This window comes from Magnolia sinica, chromosome 4 (genome assembly GCF_029962835.1).
Source record: "Magnolia sinica isolate HGM2019 chromosome 4, MsV1, whole genome shotgun sequence".
In the NCBI taxonomy this organism is placed as follows: domain Eukaryota; kingdom Viridiplantae; phylum Streptophyta; class Magnoliopsida; order Magnoliales; family Magnoliaceae; genus Magnolia; species Magnolia sinica.
In genome coordinates, this window is record NC_080576.1 from 19119012 (window position 1) to 19142226 (window position 23215).

At 41.6% G+C, this 23215-nt stretch overlaps 1 protein-coding gene across 1 annotated transcript in view; it reads right to left on the reverse strand.

The window, feature by feature from the left end:
- Positions 1-19943, reverse strand: part of LOC131242671 (auxilin-related protein 2-like) — a 33716-nt gene extending 13773 nt beyond the window's left edge. The window contains exons 1-6 of the mRNA XM_058241466.1: positions 19055-19943; positions 4473-6120; positions 4242-4380; positions 4032-4129; positions 3782-3847; positions 3415-3504 (exon numbers count right to left, since the gene is read on the reverse strand). Coding sequence (XP_058097449.1) covers positions 3415-3504; positions 3782-3847; positions 4032-4129; positions 4242-4380; positions 4473-6120; positions 19055-19644 — 2631 coding nt within the window. The 5' untranslated portion in view covers positions 19645-19943. The remainder of the gene's footprint in view (positions 1-3414; positions 3505-3781; positions 3848-4031; positions 4130-4241; positions 4381-4472; positions 6121-19054) is intronic.
- Positions 19944-23215: the final 3272 nt, after the last annotated feature.

A 23215-nucleotide genomic window follows, 5' to 3' on the forward strand; every position in this document is an offset into this window, starting at 1 on the left:
GAATTCCTTCAATACATGCTGCATCGGATGGGCTTTGGGGCTAAATGGCGTCTCTGGATTAAGGAATGTGTTACCTCTGCCATGTTCTTGATCGTCCTCAATGGGGCCCAAAGGCTTCTTTGGAAGCTCAAGGGGGGCTACGGCAAGGGGATCCTTTATCACCTTTTCTATTCCTTATCGTCGGGGAGGCCCTCTCTAGAATGTTAAAAAGAGGTCAAGAAGCCGGTATCATAGGAGGGTGCGCAATTAGAGGGATAGACGCCCCAATCTCTCATGTTCAATTTGCAGATGCCACCCTTCTCTTTTGCGAACCTAATCAGCTTAAAATCAGCAATCTCCGTGCGGTTATTCGTTGCTTCGAGGCGATATTAGGGCTTAAAGTCAACCTCTCCAAGTCCAAGATGTTTAGTGTTAATATGGAAGAAGCAGAGGCTTCTCTTTTTGCAGGCTCGTTCGATTGCCTGACCGACTACCTTTGTTGGTCTTCCTTTATGCTTTAGGAAAGCCTCCAAAATCTTTGTGGGACAAAGTCATCGACAAATTTGAGCACTTTCTTGCAAGATGGAAGTGCAAGTACTTATCTTTTCTTTCTTTCTTTTTTTTCTTCTTTTTTTTTGGGGGTGCCAAACCATGCCCTTATACTTCATGTCTTTGTTCAAATGCCCAAATGCGATCTTGGGCAAGCTTGAAAAACTCAGACGGGACTTCCTTTGGCATGGTAAGGAAGACAGGAAGAAATTTCATTTGGTGAATTGAAAGACTGCGTGTCAGAATGTTCACAAGGGCGGCGCAGGTTTAAGGGATCTCAAGAGCATGAATCGAGCCCTATTAGGGAAGTGGATTTGGAGGCTTGGAAATGAACCACATACTTTATGGAATCGTTTGATTAAGAGTAAATATGGTCATTCAAAAGGGGGGTGGTGGACGAGAGATAGTTCAGCTTATAGGGCCTCGGCCCTATGGAAAGATATCCTAGGCATGAAGAAGGAGATTCAACAAGGCATTCAATTCTCCATTGGCAAAGGAGACAAAATTCAGTTTTGGGAAGATGTGTGGATAGGGGATCAACCTGTCAAATGTGCTTTTCCTAACATTTATCGCCTAGCTCCTAACAGATCCATATCGGTGGCTGATAGTTATGATATTCATGGTAATGATATCGTGTGGAACCCTCCCATAAGAAGAAATCTCCAAGATTGGAAGATCGAAGAGTATGCGGCTCTCCTCTCGTGCATTAGCGATGGTAATCCTAATCAGGCAGACTCAGACAGGCTGGTGTACATTCCAGACAAATCGGGTCTCTTCTTGGTTAAATCTTTAAATAACTTCACCACCAAATTCCCTCAGGTGATAGAAGAAGTATTGACTGATAAGCTGTGGAAATACAGGATCCCCCCAAAGATTGTGGTCTTTGCTTGGCTGGTAGGCAAGGGTAAAGTGCTGACGGTAGATAAATTGAGGAAAAAAGGTATGACTCTTACCAATATTTGCCTTTGCTGCATAGCGGATGTAGAATCAGTCAACCACCTGTTTATCCACTGCCCCTTCATAGCCCAGATTAGGTCCTCTATTTTTTCATGGTTTCAAGTTTCTTGGGTTCTTCCTAACTCAACGAGACAGCTGCTAAAGGCCTGCCATGGTGCTTCCTTTGGAAAGCAAAAATCTACTGTTTGGAGAATATCTCTTGCGGCTATTTGATGGGCGGTGTGGGAAGAGAGGAATGGGAGATGTTTTAGAGGGGAATCTAAAGGGCTGGGTTTCATTGTGCAAAGGGTTCAGTTTTATATTTTCGAATGGGCATCTATTGTTTCCCTCTAAAAGATTGTAATTTGTTTTTGTATGGAGCCAACTGATTCACTATCTAAGCGGGTCAGTTGCTTCCTTGTTCTCTTTTTTAATGAAAGTCTCTGTTATCTCTCAAAAAAAAAAAGAATTCTTGGTGTCACACTAAATATCACACAATATCACGATATATCCCAAAAAAATCACACAGGGCCCTCCGCATGTATTCAATGTATCGATGATAGTGTCGATAGAATATCAATATCGTGTGGATATGTAGACAGCGCAGCTTCTTTTTTTTTTAAGAGTAAAAATTCTTCTTCTTTTTTCAAAAATTCCCTTCTCACTCCATTGTATGTGGATTTCGACCACTCCTTGGTAGGGTATTGGAAGAAAAGCTTCCACATTGGGAGAAATCGCAATCAGAGGCTTCATAGGCCAGTTTCAACATGGTGAATATTTTTTACTTTATGGCATCTCTCCTTTTTGCCTGGACTATGGTCTTTATGGAGGGAGCAAAATAATCACACTTCGAACAACAGATCCAGACCTGGCAAATTTTCTCTAGGGCCAAGGGCAAAGCTATCTCATGGCTGTGGAGCTAAACTTATGTAAGAGAGCAGGTCTTACGGGTTGTTGGTCATCAATCTTGTAAGGTTTGGGCGGTTGGTGGTAGGATTGTACCTCACCATCGCTCCCCCGATCCCAAAGATTGTCTCTCTTTCGGTTTAATTAAAGGCTTTTGTTACTGTTCAAAATAGGAAAGAAAAAAGAGAGCAATCTTTACATGAGTATTTTGATGGAAATATCTGAATGTTTTCAAAGGACTGTAGAAGAACAAATTGAATGTTTAGGATCAACGATCAAACAAGAGAAAATAGTTTGTTGCAATAGGCAATTCAGTAAGTACTGAAGCTAGTGCCCGCATGTTTTCCTGCTGTAGGACTTCAATGAATGTCATTCTTTTCATCAGTACTTCGACAGATATCGTGTCGTCATTGTCATGATCATCATAGCCTTGTCCCGGATATTTGGGATCAGTTTTCCCATGATTGTTTGGCAAAAGTTCAATGACCAGCTGCCTACCTGACACCTACCACCTTATTCCAGGCCAGGGTCCGGCTGATGCATTGCACCAGGCAGAGTGTAAGAACACGTTTACATAGGTTTCTTAAAGACATAAATTCCTTCGTCTACTGATAGAATTTCCAGGGTATACACAAAGCTTTCCATAAGGTTATGGACCTCATTTCTATTTATAAATCTCCATTTGTTGATTTTCCAACATCTTATAAGCAACTCTCTCACAACTCAGCATGGTTGTTTCTGGCATGCAGAAGCAGCAGTCATCTGCAGTAATTGCTAAGTGCTAGCTACAAAGGAAGATCACTCAAGACTTTCACAAAAAGATCTAGACAGCCTGCTCCATGTTATTCATTTAAGGAATCAGTCTCATTGAAACTCAGGAACTCAAAAATACGCACATGAGAGAATTGAACAGATTAGATCAACCTCACAAGCACAGCATGTGCTAACTAGCAAGATGCAAGAACAGATCTAAAGCATAAAAATCATTTATAACGTTACAAAGAGATCATCAACCAAAACATTAGTAAAGTGCAAACCACTCACATATTGCAATGTTGACAGCAATGCACGCAAGTTGCCTTCTTTTCCCGCAGCCCACCGCTTAATCTCGACATCCAGTGTTTCAGCAATCCTCTGAAATCAGAACGTGGTAACATAAGATAGATGACAGTCAAACTAAAATGACTTCCAGTAGGTAACCACAAAACCCAGAGAAAACCAAAAATTCCAGCATCTAGACCACATGTGCTCACGTGTGCATCAACAAATTGATGTGAAGCATACAGTTCTACCACAGCAAGTGCCAGAAATCTAACATAATGTTGAGTAAATCATATATTTAGAGAAAGCAGAGGATATCCATGCTTATAACAGCACAAGTTTTGAGAATTGTAGAATCCAGAAGGCTTACATGTCTCTCAGCCTGATCCCTTTGATTTTGAAAGTCACGCTCATTTTTCTCAGCCAGAGCTTTTGCCTGAACATACACAAACAGTAAGTAAAAAAGCTGACGAACCAGAATAAATGGAAGTTAGCTACAAAGTTACAACGGGATGCTTCACTGTAGGAATAGTATCACTTCATGTGCAGAGTATGTATGCAGAATGGCTTCGTTTAGAGGTTGAAGAATAAAAGAAAGGCTATATAAGGAAAAGGTTTACCGCACGCTCAAGTGTCCTTTGGTGCCGTTCCAGCCTGGCTCTTCGCCTTTCTTCACTTTCTCCTTCGACTTCTTGAAAATCTCCCGATGACGGGGTGGCTATTCCCACAAAAGATAGCTCAGCCAATTAGCTCCACAATGAAGAATGACATAAGAGAATTGCATGTTGTAGAATATACAAGTGAAATTTCCAGTTCAACAACAATTCTACCTCCAAAAATGGAAGTAAGGTCGTCCACAATATTTGTCGCAGAAGATGCCTTCCTTATGCTGGATGAAGTTGCCGAAGATGTCCTTCGTGCTGCTTCAGAGCCTCCCTTGCTCTGAAATTGGGTGTCAAAAGCAGAGTCCTGAAACATCCAGTCAGTGAGTAAACAATAAGATTCTAATGGACAATGATAACACAGATAATGCAGCCATCATCCCAAGTTTAGGTTCTCACCGGAGTGGCAGACCTTTGCCTTGGTACACTGCTCGGTCGAGAACCCATACCAAAAAATGATTCAAGATCATTTTCATTCTTTTGTTGCCTCTCTCTTGCAACAGCAGCAGCCCTTTCCCGAGCCTCTGCATTAGCTCTCTCAACTGCAGCACGTTCTGCTCTAGCCCGTACTTCAGCGGCAGCCCTCTCCACAGCAGCTCTCTCCCGTGCTTCTGTGGCTGCTTTATCCCTTGCTTCTGCAACTGCTCTCTGTCTCGCTTCTGCAGCAGCCCTCTCCCTGGCTTCTGAAGCAGCCTTTTCTGCTCTTTCTCTTGCCTCTGCAGCTGCCCTTTCACGTGCTTCAGCTGCTGCCCTCTGAACTGCTGCCCGTTCTGCACGTTCACGTGCTTCTGCATTTGCCTTCTCAACAGCAGCCCTCTCAGCTCGTGCACGAGCTTCAGTAGCAGCTCTATCCCTCGCTTCCCTTGTAGCTCTCTCCACAGCTTGTCTGGCCTTTTCCCTTTCGATCCGTTCCCGTTCTCTCTCTCTCTCTCTTTCAACCCTCTTTTGTTCTCTCTCCTTCTCCTCCATTTCCTTCTGTTCCCGTTCACGATCAAATCTTTCCTGTTTCTCTTTATATTCTCGCTCCTGAGCATCTTGCATAGATTTCTCATCTCCTTCCTGCCGTGCAGGTTCTCTACTTCTAACAGATTTTGCATCTCTTTCCCTCTCCCTTACTTCCCTGGCATGTTTAAACCTTGCCTCAGCTCTATCCATAGCCTCTTTCATGGCAGCCGCAGACACTGCCGCTGCTGAATTTGGCTCTATCTCTTCTTCACTGGAAACAGCATCTGCACGTTCATCAGCAAAATTCTGAGGCCTTCCCATGGCAAAATCTTCAAGCTCATCTATTGAAGGTATGCCTGAGATCTTCACTGAATCAGTACCAGTAACCTTCCTTTTCACATTGACACCCGCTGCAGAACCCCTATCTGCCTTAGAAGCCTGTGATGGTTTAGTGATCAATGGGGGAGGAGGCCTTGAAGGCGGTGGGGCATTTGTAGGTTGCGTGAAAAGAGGAATTTCGGAAACGGTGAGCCAGACATCATCAGCTGTTTCCACATTTTCATCAGACTTTGGAGACATATCTACCTGTGAACTTGCCTCATAAGAATTAGTGTTAATATCCTTCGGGCGAGAACCACTTCTACCAACAGATCTATAAGAATCTGATGAAGCCGCAGGCATGTCAAACAGAGTTTGATGTGACTCTCGATAATCATCAACAGGAACCTTCTTCTGTGCAATGCTCTCAAAGTTCTTCGCTGAAGGTTTCTCAGTTGCTTCTTTTCTAGCTGTTGCATGTGAAGGGCTCAAGTTTAGCCCTGACCTTAAAGGGCTCTTATCCTTCCTGCTGCTATTGATAGCAAGCCCATCAAAGGCATCAATATTATCAAATGCTGCCCCACCAGCAGAACCATCAGCTTTTGTGCTGTCAGTGTTACTGGGCTTATTTATGTGCTCCAAAGGGTCGGCAAACAATCCTGACGATGAATATGCCGGAACTGAAGCAGATTCTAGAACTACAAAAGGATCTTCCGAAACACTGGAGGTTGATTTTGTTGAAGGAACAGTTGACTGGGGATGACGGTTTGTCTCTGAAGTCTCCCTGTGCCAAAATTTATAACAATGAGAAGATGATAATAATAATAATAATAATAAATCTTTCAAAAAAAAAAAATTTTGAGAAGATAATAACTTCAACTTTTATGTCTGTGTTGGTGTTTATACCTATAAGAGGAAAAATGTTGACTAAACTATAAAATTTTGACTGAATTGTTTATGCAGTTCCCCGCATGCTTTGTGTGACCATTCTTGTTTCTAAGAAATCTATCCATTTGGTTGTGATTCACATGTAAAGATTCACAGAAATGATAGTCTCACTAACAAGTTCCAGTGACAAATCTGAGAAAGGAGTTAGGTCAATCTACCTTATGCCATAGAAAGATCTTCATTGACAGTTATATACACAAGTTCATTTGGAATATATCCCAGTAACAAATCTGAAAAAAGGATCCAGGTGAAGCTACCAATTTATGCAGTAGAAAAGATGTCCATTGACAGTTCACAAGGGAAGTTCATTTGGAAACATATTCCAATGACAAATGCGATAAAGCTAGGTCAATCTACAAATTTATGCAGTAGATGACATGTCCATCAACAGTTGAATAGGGTAAGCTCATTTGGAACATTAGTTTCTACTAATACAAAACAAGATTCCAATCAGAATACCTGACATGGATCCATTCACAGCAGATCAAAGAGCTAGAACATGGTACCATACATCAGCTGTAAGACTAACAAGATAATGCAGATAGAATCTTTTTGGCAGTGATAAGCAGACACAAAAACAAAATAAAAGTTCGAGTAGAAAGATGAAGTGGAGGATAACTGAAAAACAAAAGGATACTATTAGTCCAAGCACACACACACACACACACACACACACACACACACACACACACACACACACAGAGTGTGTGAAGACCAACCATCTATATATATCATATAGAGTCAGATGCCTTTACTTGCCTTATACAAGAATGAACCACAAGCAATGTTTTAAATAGCTTATGCTAAGTAGCATGCAGCTTACGCTACATAGCGTAGCTTAGCCTTCGCACTATGTAGCGTAGTATGTAGTGCAGCCTTCATGCTACATAACACACGAACTTAGCACAAATTGCATATAGCATATGCTGGACGATATCTAGCCTACAATACATGCTATCTAGCCTAAGCTGCATGCTATTTTTCACCAAGATAGTAAAATCACTAATGTTTTCAATGATTTGTCACAAATTGCTATTTTTCACTGAAAATCAGCTCAATGTTTTCAATGATTTGAATGAAGTAATATGACCAGCAGTATTAAATTAGTTCCATAACTATTTTTTATGTATGTTTACTCTATGCTCTAGCCCTTCAAATGAAATTTACTCTATGTTTTATGTTTCCTATTATTTTAATTAAAAATCTAGAGGTACAGTGTAGCTTATGCAACATGCTACGTAGCTTATTCCTCACGCTTTAGAGGGGTGGACACTGTGCTACATGCTATTCGCTATTTGAAACACTCACCAAAAGTTTGGTATGACTGATCTAGCACGTACAGTCTGTTATTAGTAATTCGAGAAGGAAAAAAGAAAAAAGAAAAAAAAAACAAACATATATAGGAGACTAATCTACACCAACGAAACAAAAAAACCATTCCATCAGGCTAGTTCAAAAGCCGGACGTCAAGTAACCTTTCGAACGTGCATTTTCTTCATGTGTAGCAGGTAAAAGTTATTAAAGAAAAAAAAAATCCTTGAAATTCAGACAGCAGGAGCCATAATGAACATCACAAGAGATGGTGGTGCTTCCAGGAATGACACATGAGCCCACACCCAAGAACACACATGCACAGACGTGCGCGCGCACGTGCACATCTCTACTGTATATAACAAGAGTAGCCAGGGGCAAAAAATTTCCTGCAGTTAATTTTTTTTTCTTTTATTATTAACACTATGCATTATTAAACGACATGGCAAGGATTTTTAACCACAATGTGGTTTATAAGGTCAAGAAATCTGTTGAGAGGCTCTCCAGCAAAGAGACCTGCTCTTTCCCACGAAAAAAACTTCGATATTCTGGCAGAGTATGGTGGTTTATACATGAGCACAAGAAATTATAGACGTAGAGTATAATCAAACTCAAAAACTGTCTGAATTATGGTCCTAATTTATAAGATTCTCAACAGAAACTTACGTTGATTTAATTTTCCAAACAACTGAATGGTGGACATTTATTGGATGGTCAAAACAAAATAGTCAAGGGTGCGAGCTCAACCCAAAAAAAAAAAAATGCTCAATAATCAGAAGTTGGCATTGTTTAATCAATATGAATTTTAAACATGACCTATCTAAAGCAGGTCCCACTATTTGGAAATCTTAATTTAGTTTATGTAACATGTACAATTTTAGACGGCTAGAGTATCAATCATCACACTCTATCAGAAACAGTATCAAATAATTTCCCTTTACAAATACTTCCTCTATAATGTGCATTGCACATGCCATATCTAATTGTGTGTATAAATGTGTGTGTGTGAGATTACATTAACTTGCACATAGGTGGAAAACCATTAGACTTAATCCAATAGCATTTTATGCAATAACATTAAATACAACGTGATTCAATGCAATCCATCCAATTTTCTATGTGGCCTGTTGTGACATCCACTCCATTCATCAGCTGCACCTCATGTTTCACCATACGGCCAAAAAATTTAGCTGATCCAAAACTCAGGTTGGAGTAGGACACACCACAAGAAACAATGTAAATCATGCCTAGAACCCTCTAAATTCACATATTGTGGCCCTATTGAGTTTTCATCAAGTTAATTTTTTTCAGGTGTCCCTTCATCCTGATGGGGCGCACCTGATGAACAATTTGGATGGCATATACACACCACATTTTGCCCCACAAGGTATCTGAAAGGTTCTATGGTGAGTGCCCCCCCTCTAAATTTTGGTAAAGGATGAATTTTGGGCTCTGGGCCTAATATTTGGGTGCAACTAATGGACGGGTTGGATGGCATACAAACTTCACACTGGGCCCCCCACAGCTCAAATGCATGGGAACTTTCCATACAATCAACCGTAGATCATTTGCATTTATCCATGCGTGCATGCGTGTCAGTGTAGTCAAAGGCAACCTAGGCGAACACCTAGGCATTTTCACCATGCTGCACCTCACTTGAACCCCAAGCGTGCAGAGCGCACGTGCATCATATGAGCCATTTGACATGAGGTACCCCCTTTCTGTGGGGTTTTTTTTTCCCCTTTTTGTGGGATCTTTTTTTTCTTTTGTATTTTACCACCCTTTAGGGTGCAAATGCATAAGAAGGGTCTTTTAAACCCTATTTCAACAACTCTCATCTTTTCTTTTGAGATCAAAAGCTTAAGATTTATTTTCCCCAAAACTCATCTTCTCTCATTTGTTTTCTTATTTCTTCTTCAAATAGTGAGCTTTTGATTGATTGTTACAGTTTAATAGTTGACTAATTTCATGGATGGTTTGATGAATGATCATTGATTAGTTTATTGCAACTATTAGTTTGATAAATAGATGATTTAATGGTTAAGTTGATTCCATTTGTCTTACCTCCATTTTACTTTTCGTGTTACTTCGAAATTTGAAGTGTTGTTGAATTTGATTGATTAAAAATCAACATTTATCTATAAATATGTATAAATTAATATGTATTATATATTAAAGTATCCTACAAAAATTCCCTTCAGTTTGATTGGTATGCTGGCAATCACATAAAATGCCAGAGGCACATCTACACTTCATCCACCCAGCTCTAATTCTATGAGCAACATCCTTCTCATCTATCAGCTCTCATGAATTATCGATTCAAGATATCGAAAATGGTTGTTTCAGGATATTTCGGGTACTACTTGGTCAGCTCTTAATTAATTCCCCGTTTCTGAATGTATCACCCAAGCATGTAAAATTACCATGTTCACCATGCACCTAGCTAACCATGAAAGCCTTTGGTACGCATGAAGTTCATATGCTGGGAACTTAGCTGGGGTTCATTGTGATGTTTGCCAGATATTTATCTATCCATTTATTTTGGGTGTTTATATATATATATATATATATATATATATATATATAAATGTTTGCGAGATATTTATCTATCAATTTACTTTGGATGCTATTTTAGTACCGGTAACAAAGTTTATACTGTTTAAACATTCTTATGCTCCAAAGCTACATTCCAATCTCAACTGGACCACATTACAATAGAGGAAATAGTTTTGATTGAACTTTGATCATTAAAAACTTTTTGGGGGCTATAAGGGCCTGTTTGGGCGGTGGGATTAGAAGGGATTAGGTGGGATGTGATTCATTTGACTCCGTGCCAATTCCACTCCATATTTGGGAAGAAATGGAAAAGCTTAGAATTACATTAAATGGAATTGCATTGGTCCGTGCCAATTTCACTCAATGTTAGCAAGTTATGTAGGTCCAACCATAATGTATGGACTATATCCACACCGTCCACCCATTTATCAAGATTATTTTAGAGCATGGGCCAAAAAATCAGGTACATCTAAAGCTCAAGTGGACCCCACCATAGAAAGCAACGGGATTGAATACTTACCGTTGAAAACTTTCTTGGGGCCACATTAGTTTTGGATCTGCCTCATTTTTAGGCTCATGCCATAAAATGAGGTTACAAAACAAATGAATGATTTAGCCATAACACGTGTTATTCTCAACAATTCCAAATGATGGTGAGTATATCCATTCAATGTACCACTGTATTATCAACAAAGCATGAAATTAATCTTATCCCATAGGAACAGGGTACAGTTCCTGCCATGGGTAATAATTATGTTTTTTGAATCGCATCCCACCAAAATCCCTTCTAATCCCACGGTCGAAACACGCCCTAGAACTTTTTCAATAGTACACGCGTTCAATTCAACTGTTTCCTATGGTGTGGCCCATTTGAATATTGTATATGCTTCATTTTTTAGCTCAAGCCCTGAAATTATCTTATAAAACGCATAGACGGAACAGATAAAATAAATAAATCAGGTTAGACCTCACAGAGTTGAGTAAGAGGTTATATGAATGTTTCAACTTGTATGGCTTTCTTTAGTTTTGTTACTAAAATTGCATTCCACATATTCTACTTTAGTCCTTGATAGAGTGGAATGTGTATATATAAATTTCATACACACAAATATATGTACGTATTATGCATGTATGTGTACATACATACAAATATATATACATAAATAAACGTATATAAAGCTAACGAAGTAAATGCAACTATGTAGTCCAAATGGGGTAGGTGGCGAAATACACAATAGGTTCGGTAGCTCAATCACCAATGCAATTTTGGTGTCCAGTAGGTTCCAACAGAAATAGATGGACCCGAGATTAGGAGGATTTTGTGGAATATGAAGGTAAGAATGGCAAAGGGATCAACCAAGATCGTCAATGGAGAGGAGTCGGGGTCAAGGAAAAATCTTTCTTCCAAACGCATTGCGAAGAAGAAGGGACTCTGAACATGAGACCGAGGAATCGAGCAGAGGCAGAAGAGCATTAGAGGAGTGGGAGACGAGTCACAATCGGGAGATGAGGGACAGAGTATTCACAAGGGCAAAGGGAAACTAATGGAGGGGGTACGGAAACACAAGGATGGGCTTAAAAGCAATGGGAGAGAAGAGGGTTGCGAGGAGGGTTGGGTGGAAGTCGTGGGGAAGAAAAGCTCCAAGGGAAGAGGATGCAAATCCATGGCCCCATTGTCGGTGTTTCCAAATTTGTTTGTCGAATCGTTCCCTCCAGAATGCGACAAATACTTCTTCTCTAGGGTTTTCGAAAATGCAGGCAGAGTAAAAAAATGTGATTATACAGCGAGATCATAATAAAGGATCTCCTAGAGGGTTTGTGTTTGTTCATATGGCGAAGTAAGAGGAGGTCGAGAAGGCGGCGGAGATTTTACATGGTCTTAGTTTCGGAGGTGTTAAAATCTTAGTTCAACGGGCCAAATACGGGTCAGAAGAAGTCAACGATAGGCGGCAACGAGAGGAAAAAGACAGGAATGTTCCTCATATGAAGAGAAAGGAAGGAATCCCTAGGAAGCAAAGTCTCCAAGCTCCAAAAGGGAGAAGACAAAGATCAATGGTGACAATCGGTCTTTTGCGGAAGTGGTTGCAATCGATGAAGGAAGATCATCATCAACGAATACAATTGGACAGGGACCCTATAATGGCAAGGAATTTTGAAAGACCATGGATCTAGAAGCATGGCAACATGATGGAATCCTCTATCTGTGTCGACCACGAGGTGGTGGCGGATACTAGTAACTTGCTACAATGGTCAGTGATGATTCAAGTGTCGGGAGAGGCTACCTTGCAGGATGTTAGGAAGTGGATGAAGGGGGCCTGTGGCTTATTCAATGGGGAATTCTTGCTATGTCCGACAGGAGAAGATGAGATTGTGTTGCAGTCAAACCAGGGGCGAAGGTCAACAGCTCAGTTACTAAGGTGGGGAGCCCGATGCTTAGCTGCCAAAGGTGGAGGGAGGTCTCAACCTTCAACGAGGAAGAAGCAGGGTTCCTCCTTTGTGGGTGTCATTAGAATTGTGGTTCTTCAAGGTCTTCAGGGTCTTTAAATCCTGTTGGGGCAAGGTGGTGGCCGTTAATTCTAATACAGAGTCAAGAGCAGAAGTTAGTGCAAGAAGAATATTGTTGAGATATTCAAAAGGGGCCTTATACCCTACCTCTATTCCGGTCAAGGTCGGTTCAGTTTCATTGTCAATTAAGGTAGATAAGGAGAAGCAAAGATCTCTCTCTCTCTCTCTCTCTCTCTCTCTCTCTCTCTCGTTGGGGAGAAGTTCGGAGGCGCAAGGAAAAGGGGATAAGGGGTTCGAGGAACTCCGGAGGACAGAAGGAAGATGGTGTATAGAGCACATGCTCACGCAGGACACCAACAAATGGAAGGGATACGTGTCTGACGCAGATTGGTGTGTAGGGAGGTCTTGGCTCCCAAGGCCTTCGATCTTCAACATGTGGCCCTGATTTTAAATGGACGAAAGGGATGCAGGCAGACTCCATGGCTCTGAGGGCGTACAACTCGTTGCCCGAGGAGCTCTCTCATGTTGTACGTGTGGGCACTTTTTCCGTCGAAGATTCCCGTTCTCTTTACACGTGGCATCAGCCGATATGAGGGACCAAAGACGAATTCAAGCACTAGTCAATATGGCCTTCTCTACAAGAGACGTGTATGATGGTGGCAAACAAGGCGACTGGCTCGACAGCAAAAATCGTCAAGGTTCTGACATGATTAAGAAAGACACTAAAGGTTTTGACGCGTGGCTCGAAAGCGATTAAGAAAGACGACGATGCTCTTTTCGTTGGCGGTGGTTCGATTATTTGCTTCGGATCAGGTTGAATCGGATGCTAGTTCTGTAAATGATCTGAGAGTGGATGAAGGTTTGAGTGGGGGTCAGGAACTGCAGTTGTGTCACCAAATCTGACAATCTACTCTCACGTGTTAGCGAGGCACGTGCAGCATCAACCCACGCCTCTTCCTATGCCATAGTTCATATATCCCATCATGAGGACTTCGCCCTACCCCAAGCACATGCACCACCTGTGTCTGTCATGTGTGACGCTATGAAGCTATTTTCTTCTAATGGGTGGTTGCCTCCTCAGGACTTAAAAGCCTAGATTACTCTTAGTCAAGCGCAGAGCACGAAGCTTTCTTCAAAATGTGAAGAGGAAGATATTCCCCTACGAGATCAAGACGATGCTACATCGACAAACGAAGATTACCTTCTTTCCTCAGCCAGGTTGGACAGGGAGCGACATGAGCCTCTTCCTCTCCCTTGGCATTCTGAAGGATATTGCTCTGCAGGGAGAGATCGTACAAGGCAAAGAGATGCTCACTCCCTTGCAGCCTACGAAGGGGCAAGAAGATAGGGGTTGCAACATGTATGTTCATCGAGAGGATCTTCAATTGTAGGCCAAGGAGGAAGGTATCAATCAACAAAGGTATCAGGTGTGTCTGGTTGGTTTTCATGAGCATTTAGTTCGAGACAAAAAATGTATGAATGATGCTCTGGGTTGGGTGGGGAGGACGGTGGGCCTTGGGAGTGTCCTACAGAAATATTGATTACGAAGTAAAAGTTGTAAATTGTAACACGATTCGTGCCAGCAAGAGGCAGACAGTGTTTGCAAGTCCGACTGGTGGCGAGAGTGAGAAAAATGCCAAAGGGTTGGCAAGAATTGCGCAATCTGGAGACATCCATCAATTAAGACTTGGATAGCAGAATTTACGCACAAAAGAGGAAATTCGAGGGCATGAATGTCACTCAATGAAGATTCTATCATGGAATGTTCGCGGATTGGGAAGCGGGAACAAAAGACTATAAATCAAGGATGTTTGTTGCAAGGCAAAAGCGTAGGTTATTTCATTTCAGGAAACGAAGCTTCGGTCTTTTGACGATAAAATGCTCAATTCTCTGTGGGGAACCAAGTCCAAAAGTTGGGCAACTTTGAATGCCATTGGGTCGATAGGGGGTATAGCATTGGCTTGGAACAAGTGGAAGTGGGTTAACATGGATGTTTGGGTAGGCATTTTTTCTGTTTCTGTTTCTATCATATTGAAGGACACATCTTCTAGCTTTCTCTGGACCTTCACGTTAATCTATGGTCCATGCCAGGTTGGTCACGGGCATCTGTTGTGGGAAGAATTAGACGCAATTAGATCCAAATGGTCGTTCCCTTAGCGAATGGGGGTAAACTTCAACGTCACTCGGTTCTCCTTCGAAAAGCTGAAAAACAGGAAGATCACAGCTAGTATGAAAGGCTTCTCTAAATGGGTTCAGCGCAATGAGATGGTGGATCTGCCCCTTGAAGGAGCTTTCTTCACTTGGTCAAATGGGCAGGAGTATCCGACCATGTCCCACTTAGATCGGTTTCTTATGTAGACCATTCCGATTTGAATTGGCTTGGGTAGAAGTGGAAGGTTTTCATCAGCTAATAAGAGAATGGTGGTCCTTCGAATTGGAGGGCTTCATGGGCTTCATTTTTAGCCCAAAACTGTCTTCTGAAAGGAAAGCTTAAGGCCTGGAAGGAATTTTTGGGTAATAGGGAGGAGGAGAAAAAAGCTATCCTCTCAAAAATTCATGATCTAGATTTAAAAGAGGGAGGCTTGCTCTCGAAAGTCGATCTCAAAAGAAGGGTGGAATTGGGCTCCAAATACGCGACGCGGGTCAAGGAAGAAGAAATAAAGTGACGACAAAGATCTCATGCGACATGGTTGAAAGAAGGCAATAGGAACACATTTTTTCCACAATATGGCCAGTGAGAGAGCTAGAAACAATCATATTGGTAGTTTGATGATAGAAGGCAAAAGGGCGGAGGATAAGACTGATATCAACAATGTTAGTTTAGTTTCATAATCAATTGCTAACCGGGGAGTTTTGGGAACATCCTCTTTTGGATAAACTAGATTTCCCCAAGTTGTCAGAAGTGCAAGTTTTGGCCCTTGAGAGATCGGCTTTGGAGGAGATAAAGGCGGTGGTTGATGCATTAGGAAGGGATGAGGCCCCTGGGCCAAATGACTTTCCCTTGGCCTTTGTTCAAGTATTTTGGGTGGAGATCAAGCATGACGTTATAGCCTTTGTTGAAGAATTCTTTGAAAGGGCCAAGCTTTATAAGGAATTGGGGGCATCTTTCATCGCTCTTATTCCGAAAGCGGAAGGGGTCGAGCAATTGAAGGATTTTAGGCCAATAAGCCTTCTGAGGACTCCATACAAGATTCTCGCTACCAAATTTCAAGAAGCTCTTACATCAATAATCTCAGAAAATCAAAGCGCATAGTGGCAAACAAGCATATTCTGGATAGCACCTTACCAGCGCACAGATGCATCGACTCTAGATACAAAGAAGGCAAAGCAAGGGTTGCCTACAAGCTGGATTTAGAGAAGGCTTACACGTCAACTAGGGCTTTCTAAATTATGTGTTAGGCCAATTAAGCTATGGTCGAAAATGGAGATCTTGGATCCAAAAATGTGTCAACTCAGCCTTCTTCTTTGTCCTTGTAAATGGGTATCCTGGGGGATTCTTCAAAGCCTCTTGAGGCTTGTGTCAAGGCGACCCACTATTCCCTTTTTCTTTGTCGTCATTGTTGACGCTCTTAGTAGGATGCTCTTAAAGGGACAAGAAGAGGGCTTGATTCGAGGCTTCAAGTTGGCCCACTCGAGTCCAGCAATTACTCACCTGCAATTCGCGGACGACACAATATTGTTTTGCAAAGTGGAGGAAGAAGAGGTCGAGAACCTACGGAAAATAATTACTTGTTTTCAGGCAGTGTCAAGGTTGAAGGTGAACTCTTCCAAATGCAAAATGCTTGAGATCCACACTTTGTAGGATCAGGTGCGACGACTCGTGGATACGTTTGGTTGTGTGTCCAGGTCCTTCCTCTCCTCTTATCTCAAGTTGCCTTTTAGTATTGGAAAACCGGCCAAAAACCTATTGGACCCTGTTATTGAATATAGAAAGGAAGTTGTAGGTGTGGAAGAGTCGGCATCTATCTCTAGGAAGTCGTACTTTGATTAAGGCGGCTTTTTCCAAAATGACATTATACTATAGGTCGCTACTTCAATGCCTTAAGTCGATTTTGGCCAAGCTCAAAAACTAAGATAGGACTTCCTTTGGCACGTCAAAGAAGCATGTAAGAAGTTCCATCTATTGAAGTGGGAGTATGTGTGCAAGCCTAAATCAGAAGGGGGCAGGTTTAAGGGATTTGGAACATACGAATTTAGCTTTAATGGGGCAAGTGGATGTGAAGATTTGCTACCGAAGAAAAAAGTCTTTGGAGAAAGGCAACTGCTAGCAAGTATGGATCAGGGCCGCCGAGGGGGAGGGACCAAAGATTCTTCCAAATACAAAGTTTCAGCTGTATGGAAGGTGGTACTCGCGGTGGCATCGAAGTTCAAAGAGAATATCTCTTTCGCTCTAGGCGCAGGAACCTGCATCCGATTTTGGGAAGAACTATGGCTAGACGATTGTGTTTTGAAGAACACATTTCCAAGTTCGAAGAACCACACCATGGACAAGAATATCCTTGCAGCAAATTGCTATTCCAAAGTGGGGGACAAGTTAGTGTGGACGCCCCCCCAGCTGAAGAGGCCTTTTGGATGAGGAAACAGAGGCTTTCTGAAATCTTTTGTAGAAATTAAATCTCATCATGGTTGATAAGATGGTGGAAGATGTAGTGGTTTGGAAAGGTCATAGTTCAGGAAGGTTCTTGGTCCGGTCTTTCTATAGGGCCTCACTCCTACCGGTTCCCTCACTCACAATTACTAGTTTTGGAAATATGGTGCCCCTCCTAAGGTAGGGGCATTCGTTTGGTTGGTTGGAAGGAATAGAGTGCTTACTACAGACAACCTTTGTAAAAGAGGAATGGTGCAGCCAAATGGATGTTTAATGTGCAAAAGGGATGCAGAGTCGGCCGATCATTTATTCATCCATTGTAGTTTTGGGATGGTCTAGAATTTCTTTTTGTCAACCCTTAAAATTGCTTGGGTCATGCCAATATCTGTTTCCTCCCTCTTGGCGTCTTGGGCCTCTTGGCACACTGGAGGGGTTGGGAAGGAGGGTAAGGCGATATGGCAGCTTGTGGCGATGGAATCACTACAGCCCATTTGGGGAGAAAGGAACAGGCACTGTTATGAAAACAGGTCAGAATTGGAAGATAAGATTTGCCGTAGAGCCCTATCTATTGTCGTAAAGTGGGTTTCCAGGATGGGAGATGTGGACGCTTGCGTCCTTATAGCCCTTTTGGGATTGTAATTTTCTTTTTTTTTCCTTGTATTCTTTTCCGCTTTTTGCGGCCTTTTAATGAAGTTGTTACCTTTCCCAAAAAAAAAAGTAATTTGAGGTCCTAAACAGTGGCACCTTACAAAATCAGTTAGAAACAGCAGCAGGTCTTGAAAAGAACCTTTGAAACATGTTTCAAATGTCGAGATCCGACACCCAAATGCAAGGTTATCCCCCGCAAATGTAGTTGGCTACAATGGAACCAACGATGCATCTCTCGATGAAAGCCTATTGAGCTACAGTCGACTCTATGGGCATTCCAGTATGTAACTCCACAGAAAAGTATGGAGACAGTTTTTTTTTTTTTTAAGGATTTTTATATTTTTATTTTTATTTTTATTTTTATGAGACCACTTGAGCACTACAAAGGAAGAATTACAAACTGAACCGTGGGCGAGGAGGCCAATGTACTCAGACCACTTGAGCACTACAAAGGAAGAATTAACTGTAAATTTGCGAAACTATTGAAATGAACAATAGATTAAAAAGAGAGCAAAAATAACCACTGAGACAATAGCTGTTATTACTATAAACCTAAATCATGTAGGCTGTAATGTGATGTTCTCACTATGGTCTTTTCGAGGAAATCAAATTCAACATAATGACGTCTTCCCCATGACCAAATTTTGGGAATGCTTGTAAACCGGCATGTGAAAATAAAATTTGGTAGAAAAATTACTCAATTCCCAAGACCACAGGTGGTGAATTTCTCAACCAGTAATTGAGTTGAAAAGGCATATCTTCTGCTCCAAATCACAATGATACCCTTTCATCAAAAAATAAATTGCAAGAATACCCAAATGCATATCTATAAATGAAATTTATTACAAATAAAAATACCCTAGATCAGATCTCAGTAGTAAAAAATAATAATGATAGTGATGATAATAGTAACAAAAAGGTAATCAATCTGCTTCTTCGAGCGAAGCTGCGGAGAGCTTCCATCCCAGTCGGCCGCGTTACAGAATTTGTTGGATTCCGCTAAAACAATGTGCAGAGGATGGAAGATTAATTGATCAATCAACCAAAATGCGGATCTAATCAAATGACAGAAGAATCTACAATTCAATGGATTTATAACCAAACAATAACATATAAATAAATCAACAGAACCCATCATTGAATCAGATCATGAAAGAATCACCTTTTCTGTGGAGGGCTGCTTCCACCAAACCCAGGAATCAAATCATCAAATCCCGGCGCCTCCTGCTCCCGATCTCCAGACCGCTTCCCACTCGAACCTTTTGGTTCTGGGTCCGATCTACCGAACCCCCCGAGCAGATCATCGTAATGATCCGCATAGGTGGGCCCCTTGGAGATCGACGAGAACACGTCATCGTACTTGACTGAGCCCGTGCTCTTCACCCCAGGGACACCGTCAAAGATATCGTCATCATAGACAGGCTTATCGTAGACAGGCAAGGCAGAGGAGGAAGATGAAGGGGGGGCGGCACGCGTGGGACCCCCGAAGATATCATCAAAACCTCCATAATCCTGAGGAGTGTTCTGATTCTTTGCGCCCCCGGGGCCGAATAGCCCATCGTGTTCGCCGAATAAGGAACCACCGGGAGGGGTGGAACTCCAGCCGCCCGATCTGGTGGGCCCTCTGGATCCGATCGCGGCATTTGTGGGCCCGGGGCCGACGCCGACGCCTCTGGAGGCGGACATGGGTGCGGCTTTGCCCTGCGGCCGGAAGCCGAAATCTCTCGCCAGCAGACCGGGAAAATCGTCCATGGATTTGGGGGTTTCTCCTCAGATCTGGTGAGTTTGGGGGGAATGGATAGGGTTCTGTCCAGCGCGGTGGACGTGGGAAAGGAATTACGCCGGGAGAAGGCCGATCTCAGCTGAAGGAGCTGCGAGACTCTTAGATGGTATGTCGCGATGGATGGGAAGAGATCTGGGAATGGGGAAGAAGGTCGACCTCAGCGCTTTTGAATCCTTATTTCTCCATTCCCTTCTTTTCTTTTCCTGGCCTTCTATAAATCTATTCTATTCTTGTCTTTGGTATTGGTATTGGAATTGGTACGTCGACGCGAGAAATGTCGCGGTGACAAAGCCAAAGAGGGAGAGAGGGAATAGATATACTCTGAGAGATTATGAATATCTGTACGCATGCACACCGCAACGAATCACCTTCCGTACGTTTTCCCTCGATCCAAAATGTCCGAACCGTGCCTACGGCACGGATGATGGCTCGGACGGAATTTTGAGAATTTGGATTTTGAATTTGGACTGTAGAGCTTTTCATTTTTAGCCGTTCGTTTGATGGGTGCGATTGGATAGTATTGAAGATTTATTCTCTGTCATTTTTTGATAATGCCCCCATTCGACTCGACAGCATGGCCCACCCAATTGGACAGTTTAGGTTGGGGTTAATGCATAGTAGTGCCAAGAGTGTAATAGCTTGTGCATGGGTACGAGAGCCATGGTGGGCCAGGTTGTATAAATCAGTCCTATGAGAAGAAATAAATAAGAAGATCAATCCAGTACATTATATCTCGGGTGCATATATTGAGACACTTGGAGGGTCAGATCATCAATGTGGGCCGTCCATCCAATCCATTCCGTACTGGCCTCCATTCTAAAATCACACTACTGTGATGGTCATAATCTTCAGCATCTCATCAATGGACCGCAAAATAGACGATTAGAATGAGTTAGAACTTAGATGTGCTACCCTATCAAATAGCAGAACCTCCATGCTCCCAGCACCTCCATGCTCCCGAAAGTTGCACTAATTGCACAATCGTTGCCATCCAACCATCGAGTTGGACCATTCTCCCCATCTAGATCACTCTTTATGGGCCACCTTACAACATACGGTGCAGATCAAGCTAGTTGAATCATCTGATCAATGATCTGAAAATCAGGCGCTCCTGAGCAAAAATGAGGGGGGACAAAGGAAATCAGGCTTGTCAACGACGGTGGCAAGGGCTGGGTCAACTGCCCTGAACCCTGACGTGTATTCGGACCAACCCCCATAACCGTTGGCAGCACTTGGAGTAGAAACCGTGACCTTATTTAAATGAATGGGTTGTGCACGGGTTTAACCATCTCCAACCCAATTGGCACGTGACAGGTTAAGCTAGATGATACAACCTACAAAGTAAAGCAAACTAATAAAAGATATGTCTAGATTGATTTAGGTACATGTGAATGCGACATAGATTAATTGGATTGCATGAGTCGTTTGTATGCTATATTTGCATATAGCGGTTTTATATGCTAAAGACTAGTCAAATTATTAAAGATGACAAAAGAATACCAATAATCTAATTTCAAACAACGGCTAATTTTAAATAGTTCTTTATAATAAATCATTTTATCCATCATCTCCTCCTAAGTAATCTCTCTCTCCCTGATGATGTTTTACTCATCTTCTCTTCCTTACCACCTGCAACCAACAAGTCTCTTCTTCTCAGTCCTTTGTGACCAATGAGACTTTCAAGCTTCATTGATGAGCAGGGAGTCATGCATCCTCTACCAGAAACCAACAATTGTCATTGACTCTCTTTTTCTTCTAAATTGTCTTCGGATGATACTGACAATCTTGGGTTCCTTTTTCATTTTCTTTCCTTGTCATTTGCACAAGGGTCATATGAAAAGGACTTCATATGCATGTATTTGGGGCCCACCACTATTTATTAGGTTTTATCGTCCATGTTAGGCCCAAAATCCAGCTAGATCTGGAAATTAGGTGGGCCACACTATAAATAACAGTGAGAATGGATGCCATGCATAAATAGAGGTTTGTGTGTGTGAGCCACGATTTTGTAAATGTACAATTCACTCCATTCAAATAAGATGGTTATATGGATGGTTTTGATTGAGTTACAATTTTGCTACTATTCATGGATTATGTTACAAAAATCATGCTAATAATCGACTTAAAACTTGGTAATCATTATCCTGCAAAATAAGTATAATCATTTTTTAAAACATTTAATTTATTAGATAAGTCAGTATAAAAAATTAAATCAATTATTCAATCCTAAATCCAATTCGTGGCTATCATTTGATGGTTAAAAGGAAAATAGTAAATTGTTGAGTTCAATCCAATGGTGATAAGCGTCTACTCAAAATATGTTGTTTTATCCATAATTAAGTTGAACGTTTGGATAGTCTTGTTACCGTGAGTGCAATCATCTCTTGAGTGAATTGATGGTTTGGTGACTATTTAGGGTCAATTTGTAAATATAAATCAACATTTGAATAGGAACTGTGATCATGCATTGTTGAAAGTACTTTACTATATTGTCCATGTGAACTTGTTTCTTATTTGGGTACATAGCTAGACATTTAATTACACATATGTGTAATTGTTTTTTTTTTCTCCACATGACTTAGCATGTCAACATCTATCATTAATGCTTTGTTTGATCACGTACCCTGCAATTTGCATGTGGTCATGCTTTTTGAGATTGTTTTGCCTCAACTGCTAATTTTCCTGAGATAGTAGCATGCTCTATTTACAAACATGCATCTTCTATTGTTTAGTTTATTGTATAGTTTTCAATTATTACAACTTTTCATGTTGGTATGGGCACATAGATATAAATGTTCAGTATGATGGTGCTCAAATAAAGCTTGTTAGTATATTTGAATGAAATAATTGGAACATTAGGGCTTTGGTTCTTCAAGATCGGATGACATAGAATCGCATTAGATGGGATAAACATAGTTGTTGTACGATGATTGTATGTTTGGAAATACCATGGTATTTTTACCATACAATTCCCACGTTTGGGATCAGATTCTTCATATAATAAAATCATTATATTCGGCGAGACTCATGTTCTGTGGACCATATAATTATAATCAATGGTTTGGATTCACAACTGATGTTAATTAGTTGCACACATATACAACTCAAATGTCGTGTGTAAGTGGCGCATATAGATGGATAGCATTGACAAAACGCATGCATCAATGTGGGGGCCCAAATATGTGGTAAATTTTAAAATCCACCAAAAATCCCATGCAGGACCAAATGCAATTACATCTCACCTAATCTCAACCCTTCTCATTGGCTCTAGACATTGAATGGAATTTGCACCAGACTAAATGCAATTCCATCCCACCTAAACTCATGTATCAAACAGGTGTTGTAAAACAGATGTCTTGAATCTTGGTTCACCGCACAGCTCGACCAGTCGAGGAACTGGCTCGACTAGTCAAAAGTCTCTTCGATTAGTCGAAGCTTGTTCGACTCGAAGTCCAGCGATTATGTATTTGAGATTTTCGGATCATTCGACCAGTCAAGGGACAGGCTCGACTAGTCGAAGGTTACACAAATGGTGCGTGG